This window comes from Ostrinia nubilalis, chromosome 9 (assembly GCF_963855985.1).
Source record: "Ostrinia nubilalis chromosome 9, ilOstNubi1.1, whole genome shotgun sequence".
Taxonomy (NCBI): Eukaryota; Metazoa; Arthropoda; class Insecta; order Lepidoptera; family Crambidae; genus Ostrinia; species Ostrinia nubilalis.
The window spans coordinates 14696699-14704760 of NC_087096.1; the positions used below are offsets into that span (position 1 = coordinate 14696699).

General features: G+C 35.2%; 1 protein-coding gene across 1 annotated transcript; it reads right to left on the reverse strand.

The window, feature by feature from the left end:
* Positions 1–4069: 4069 nt before the first annotated feature.
* LOC135075049 (uncharacterized) lies at positions 4070–7749 on the reverse strand. The gene is made up of 4 exons (XM_063969418.1): positions 7652–7749; positions 4585–4987; positions 4271–4326; positions 4070–4181 (listed from the first exon to the last, which is right to left on the reverse strand). The coding sequence occupies exons 1-4, from the start codon at positions 7704–7706 to the stop codon at positions 4126–4128; spliced, it is 570 nt and encodes a 189-aa protein (XP_063825488.1). The 5' UTR covers positions 7707–7749; the 3' UTR covers positions 4070–4125.
* Positions 7750–8062: the final 313 nt, after the last annotated feature.

Sequence of the window (8062 nt, forward strand, 5' to 3'; positions counted from 1 at the left end):
CTTTTGTTGGAAATAAATTACGTAGCAGGCTAGGAAGTCAAACATTGGATGCTTTGATATTTCTAAGATTCTATTTCCGAAATTCTAAATAGTGCTTTTGATTTTTATATTTTTTTATTTTATTTGAGTATTGCAACTAACAATATTAAAAACATATTTTGAGAAATAATACTTAGGTTTTTTTTTATTAGAACCCAATTCCCACATAAGGCTGATCCCGGGATAGTCCCGGGATCCCGGGATTACGCATCAAAAATCCCGTAATCCCGGGATTGAAAAACATGCTCGGGATTGTATTCTCTAATGACAAGGCAGGTATTTGACCACAATCGCACCTGATGTTAAGTGGGATGCAGTCTAGGATGGTACATATCTGCCCTGTAAGTGCCTATTCACTCTTGCCTTGAAGAGGCCCGGATTATAGTTTTCGGGAAAGACAGCAGCAGGCAACGAATTCCAGTCCCTAGCTGTTCGCATTATAAAAGAGTCATCGAAACGCTTAGTGCGAGCTGGTGGAATGTCAACAATATAGGGATGGTACGCTAACCTGCGTCTGGTTCCCCGATGATGGTTTAGCGACGAAGAGAATAAGATTTTAAGTTTATATGAGTACTTATTTTATACGTTAGGCTTATGGGGTCATAGTCTTGATTTCAGAATTCTTGAGTCAACGTTTACGGTCCTGGGGAATCAAACCTAGGAACTTCAGACTGGTAGATTCCAGCTCTGCAGCTTATTAAATCATGGAGCCGTCATGATGTCATCGAAAATATGCTTCTTTATTACATAATTTACCTGCAATGCATCACGTTTTTCGGCGAAACTTTTCACTCTTGGTTTATACGAAAGCCGTTTTTAAATAAAAATACCCAGCTTATCAACGTAACCGTGTATTTTCGTTAAAAAACGAGACCGAGTGGAATTATTCTTTCATAACACAATATTTCATCATCAACAGCCCTTTACAGTCCACTGCTGGACTATGAGCCTCCTCCACTATAGTGGAGGGTTTTGCCATAATCTCCACGCTAGGCAGGCGGGTTGGAGATCGCAGTTTAAAAGATTGATGTTTTTCAGAGAGCGCTGCTGCCCATTCTCTGTTTGATGTGTAGTCCCTAAGTCGCCTCTTACGACACCCGCGGGAAGAGTAGGGGTTGGTGACAAATGTATTCTACTCTGCCGTCACCACACGGCTTGAACACCAAAAAATGCAGTACGAGCACCGTTCACTGGTCAATATTTGATGTTATACGCAGCCTCGGGCTATGAGATAAAATAAAAACAGAGAGTTGCTTAATACTTCACTATAGAAACAAAAAAAAATGTATATAGGTAACTTTTTTTCCAATAAAATTCAAATTTACAGCCAAAATGTGGACGGGCATGATCCTCAACTTGCGACAATCACACTCGCACGCGCGTTTTGGTAATTATTATCGTCCGATTCTTCTAATATTATTTTATCAACTGGATCGATCGTCAAAATCTTGTTTGTTTATTTATTTACTTATTTAATTAAAATGCAAGTGAGCTTACAGATAGATCCAAAGCTTAAACCAGTTTTCAACTGTACCTACTTTAACTGTCAAGGAGTGGTATTCTTTATCTTATCAGCCTTTGTGTCCCAAAACTGTAACTTCAAGGCCTTTAATAGTACGGACCCCTAAAAACTACAACTAAAATGATAATGATGATTTTTAAATTATAAGAAAAACGTCTTAAGCAACGCAACACCAGATATTTCAAACTAGCTTATTATTTGTATCTTTAGTCAGTAATAAACCAGACAATTTCATAAGGAAGAAAAATGCAGTATTCTGACCGTTCATGCTCAATATTTGTTATTTACTCGTATCCGCAGCCCCGGGCAACGTCGCATCCAGATAAAATAAAACATCGTACGTTATTTATTACTTCATATTACTCAATAATGATGCAAAATATCGGATGTCGTTAACACTAGAAAGGCCGCCGTCCCATTTTTGTCCCACTCGCGAGTTTGATCAGCTCTAACTTTTTTATTTTTCAACGAAAGTCCATGAAACTTTTTGACTTTTTCTGATTTATTGAATTTTATCATTTTTTAATGTTTTTGATAATATAACATTAATAGAAAAAAATTTAAAATCGGTTTTACCTAGAAGCGCCACTGGGTCAATTTTGTCCCACCCTGGTATTTGCCACAATAATTCGATGAAGAGTCCTTTTTTCGAGGAGATACGAAAGTGGAGAGGTGAGGAGAGTTTAGGTGACTCGTGACAATGCAGAAATGTAAATATATTGTACTAGTTTTTGCCTGTGACTTCACCCGTGAGAAATTAAGTTTATCATAGAAAGACCTAATTTCTTGACACTTATCGTTGCTTTTTGACCAAATAACTGAACATTACTCTAAATTATAGCCTATATTATGTTATTCTGAAGTATTAACAATAAAATTGCAAAGTTTTATTAAGATCGGCTTAGTATTTTATGCGTAAAAGAATGAAAAAACATCCATCGATCTAACCATGAATCCATACTCACTTAGTTCAAGTTCCAGGCATATATCCACCTATTTATCCATCCTATCCATTCATCAGTCCATCCATCCTTCAATTCATCAATATTTATTAACTTTTACATTTATAAGATTAGTAGGAAGATGGCCTCTAGACATAAGCCAGTTCATACATTGTATGATTTGATACATTTTTAAAATGTGTGACTTATAAAATTTTGAAGATTAAACGTAGATAATTTTCATTGTAATTGGTCAAAAACTTAATTGTTTGTGTACAGATAACAGAAAAATAACCATACCTATAGAAATTCCTAAACACATAGTACACCAGATAGACAAAAAACCATACAAAAAAACTTTGTGCAGAATGTGCACTATTATTTTTAAGATATTTATTTTTTATTTAAAAATAATAATGACTAGTTAAAGCAGTAATTTCATGATTTTAATACAGTATACCATCACGTAATATGTGACTATTTTAAATGAAACCAAAAATATCTAAATTTTAATAATTCCAAATTAAAATTGAATATATTTATATTTTTAAAGAAATAAGTACATATTGTTTTAACCACATAGATAAACCTTTTTTTAAGGATACTACAAATAGTTTTAACCATAATATTCATGCCTGAAACTTAAAAAATGTTACAAAATACATGCCGGGACAAAATTGACCCAGCGGCGCTTTTAGGGGGGTCGTAATCTTCGGCACTTCTAGTGTTAAAAAGAATTTACTGCGGCGTTTTTTCTTAATTACACGTGAACAGACTCGTTGTTTAAAATATTGAAGAAGAGAAGATATTAAATTACTTAATTTAACGTTTTTTTTTATCTGAAAAGGGCTTGGTTCGGTTTTTTTATTATTATTATTAAAGAGCTTTCAATATTTAAATGTCGAAAATTCTGATTTAAACGAAACTCTTATAAAGCCTGGTCCGTGAGCACGTAGAATCCCGTCCAATGACCCTAAGCTACCCATCCCTATCGCTCGCGCGTAATTATGTTGCTGTCGCGACTGTGCGACGGACGCCCGCAGTGAGTGTAGTCAACTAGCTTTTGCCCGCTGCTTCACCCGCGTGAAATTTAGTGTCACAGATCGGCATAAATTAAGCCTATATTATGTTAATCTGGGTTACAAAACAATAATACTGTAGTTTTAATCAAATCCTTTCAGTAGTTTTTGCGTTAAAAAGTAACAAACATACATTGTGACATCCTAACATCCATACAAACATCCGCATTTATAATATTAGTAGATTAATAAATAACATTACATTAATTACATTAAAAAAATAACCATTTACATTAAACAATAACTGTGTTTTGTAATACATATTAGAACACATATCGGATCGAAATTATAATCATCGAAAGTATTGCTTTCACGCCTAAACCACTGAACCGATTTTGATGAAATTTGGCATAGAGTCCGGGAAAGGACATAGGATAGTTTTTATCCCGGTTTTTGAAACAGGGACGCGCGCGATAAAGTTTTTTTGTGACACAAAATTCCACGCGGGCGAAGCAGCGGGCGGAAAGCTACAATAAGTGCAACAAACGTAGACACTGCCTTATTTATTTTTATTTACAGCTATTTTTTTACTTTGTTTCTTATATCACTCATCGTAGTCTTTCTCATATAGATATTTATGGCGAGGAGGTGCTGTTCGATCTGAAAGGAAAAAACATTGTTGTACAAAACTTTATCAAGAATAATGCAAAATATAAAAACCTAATTACTTAAGTACTCGTATCACTTACCTTCCGTACGCAATATACTACGTGGCTTATAAACCTTACTTCTTTTTTCAGGGTATCTGAAGGCAAATAAGATTACTTTTTAGGCAAACTTGGAAAGTCATAGGTAGAAGCTTTTATCGTAACATTTTTAAGCTGTAAGGCCCAGAACACACGGTGAAACGCGACCATTTCGCGTCATGTGTGGTCTCTCAACGGAATCTATGGCAGAAACTTAGATGCAACTCAAAAGTAACTAGAAGTTGCAGTTTCGTTGCAAATGCGTTTCACCGTGTGTTCTGGGCCTAACTCATCAATAAAATTCAAATTACACTTACGTTTGATAAAATACATTTTGCAAATCATCCGCTTTGAATCTTTGATTTCTGGTTTCATCCACGAACCCATCCAAATCGTAATTGTAATTATAATTATATTCATTAGAAGAAGTATCGCTATTATGTAATAAATCTCCATTCAACACATAGATATCTGGCTGTATAATTCTATTCTTCTGTCTAGCTTTTCTTAGTACCTTTAGTTTTTCGAGTAGGTTTTTAGCGAATTTATCGACAACATCTTCTTTGTATGGTTTCAAAAGTCTAGAAAGTTTTGTGTCGCCATCTGGTGTATATTGTTCGTTGTTGTTATTTATGTATAGTCGGTTGCCGTCATTTGTTTCTCGGATCTCGTACACTTCGATTGGGAAACGGGCAGAGACAAAAACGGTGTCTATGGCAGCTGTGAAACACATACGAAGAATGAAAATCCTAGTTACGGCTTACGACTACTTGTGTGGTGAGTGAGTACCGGTACAATAGTGATGATGACTGGGTAATGAAGTTGAAATTCGGTTTTGTCCGTCAGACAAAAAAAAAATAAAAAAAATTTGGACTCATATTTTTTATTTTTTTTCATAATCGAATAATTACAGTATTATATTGAGTTCAAATGTCGCGTGACGTCACTTTTGAGTAAAAAATCTACTCAAGCGTGACGTAACGCGCCATTTCAACTCGATTTAGCACTGTTATTATTTTATTATAAAAGAAAATAAAAAAAGAGTCTAATATTTTATTTTACTAATTATCTGTCTGACGGACAAATAATTGAAATTTTGTCATTTAGCCTATTGGGCCTGGTGGTAAATAATAATGGTGCCTAGTTAGGGAAAGACATTTAGTAGAGTCAACCAAACTAGACTAGGATTATGTTTTATATGCCACAATCCTCTATGATTTAGCAGTATTCTTGTGTATAGTTTCTACGTTAGCTGCATAAGCTACGAATACGTATAAAGAAACGAAACTGTTACATAGAGGATACGTTTAGATCATCAATTGACTAAAAAGTAGATAAAATATTGTGCTGTTAAATATTTTATTTTCTTGGCAACTAAAAATAGTCCACGGTAAACTAGTAGCTCAAATTACTATAAAAATATGCAAAGCAAAGCAACCCAATCAACTCAACAAGCAACGAACATTGTTTTAAATAAATAATTGGAGCATACGAGCTAGTATTCTTTGTCTTAATTAATTAAACCGATCCAGTTCAGTAGTGTTTATTAGTCAGCAAATAAGGTTAAAAATAAAATAAAGCTTTCAAATCTAGCTCCAGTTGTAGTAAAGCAGCTAGACCAAGTAGGTTTGTTAACACACTTTTTTTTCGTATAAGAAAAAGATTGGAACAGAAGAACAACAGATAAGTACAGATACAATGTTTTTTTTCTTTCTGCTTCACCATACCATGTCATATTGTCCTGTGGGTACTATTTTATTACTAGGTACTGACCTACTTTTAGTACTTTCTGTTTGTAATGTGTGTTTCTGTTATGCAAATAAACGTTTTATCTATCTACATATATACACAACCGATGTGATTGTAACGTGATTTTTTTAAGGGGTGCTAGCATAGTAGGTATAGCGCTGACGACCTCATAAAGGATTAAGGCACTGAATGTAGGCCGCTACCAACCAAGTGATGTGGAAGTCATTGGGGGAGGCCTATGTTCAGCAGTGGACGCCCTGTGGCTGAAATGATGATGATAAGAAATGCTTGGAAAATTCTAAGGGCTACAGACAACTGATGTAACTATAGCGTGAATTTTCTTCGTGCTAGTATAGTATAATAGTGCCGACGACCTCATAAAGGCGTTGAATCTAGGCCGCTACCAACCGAGCGATTTGGAAGTCATTGGGGGAGGCCTATGGTCAGTAGTGGACGTCCTGTGGCTGATTATGATGATGATAAGAAATGCTTGGAAAATTCTAAGGGCTACAGACACAACCGATGTAACTATAGCGTGAAATTTTCTTCGTGCTAGTATAGTATAGTGTCGATAACCTCATAAAGGTAGCAGGAAGGCGCTGAATATAGACCGCTACCAACCGAGCGATGTGGAAGTCATTGGGGGGAGGCCTATGTTCAGCAGTGGACGTCCTGTGGCTGAAATGATGATGATGATGCATACTGGATGACTTTTCGGTACAAAAGGTGTCCCCTATTTAAACTATAAGTTGTCACAAAGAAATGTTCACCTCCAGAATTATGGCCTATGCTCGACTTCGGCATTTATTTCTAAAAAATAAAGCTTTCAGAGTGTAGAAATACTACTGCTAGTCTACTTTAATTATGTTTTCACTCATTGTGAAATCAGCAGAAATCTTCGGGGCGAGCAATATTTTCTGGTTAGAAGATTGTTTAAACATTTGTTGTTTCAGTCCGAAGCAATTCTTCAGAGAAAGAAAATTAAAAAGGAGTAAGAAACTGATTTATTTGGGTCTGGCTAGATTTCCCAGAAGGCAAAAGGTTAGAAGTTATATAACTTAGAGTATTGGTTTTAAGAAACTGAGTCTAATTTGCTTGATTAAAACACTTTCAATCAAGAAGGTCAAACAATTGTGCGAATTGTGAAATGAATAAAGTAGAGAACATTTTGAACAAAACACAAATCAGAGAACATTTTGATTATTAGTATGATGCTACTTTATCATCTAAATTGGAATGTATGCATGATAATGGAAATTATATCTAGAAGACCATGACAACCATGATTTCTTTCTCAAAAATCGAATGCATTATCAACATTGTTTTTGTCTTAGTAAAAAAGTTAGATTATAGAAGAAACGTGATAGTCAAGTAGATCTATTACATAGTCTTGACGTGAAATGCGTCATAGAAAGACTTTAAGCTATAACCTAGTTTTGTCTCCCGCGCAAAAGATTTGTTGAAACAAAAGAATGCTAACGTCAATCCCCAAAAACTTTTTAAAAACTATCCCGTACCAAAAAAGTGGTGCCCTCATGTAAAAACCTGTTTACACCGTAACGAAAAGTGACACAAAAAGAAATGAACACTGGCCACAAATTGTGACACCTTCCCAAAACAAAAGAAGTAACTCACACAAAAGAAACACAATTAAAGTTTTCATGGTCCGCCTCGCCGCTGCCGTGGACATTAAAAAGTTATAAGATTGAATTTCATTCGCATTTTATGCTCCTTTTTACGAGTGCCAGCCGACATTTATCTGCTGTATAGAAAATTGCTAAATCATAAATTGGTTATTCCATTTTGTTTACGGCTTTTGGAATTTTCGGCTGCATGGAATAAATTATGACGGTTCCTGTGAAATTGAGGGAGGTAGGTGAAGTACAGCAATTTGCGTTGGTAGAGTGAAGAGAAATGAGACATGTGAACGTGAAGGCTCCAAAAAAGGAACATTTTCATTTTTTTAAATCGCATTATAGGACTGGCCCGAGTCTTCTTGTGGATGTCGTAAGAGGTGACTAGGTATACATACCTACGAGTAAACTG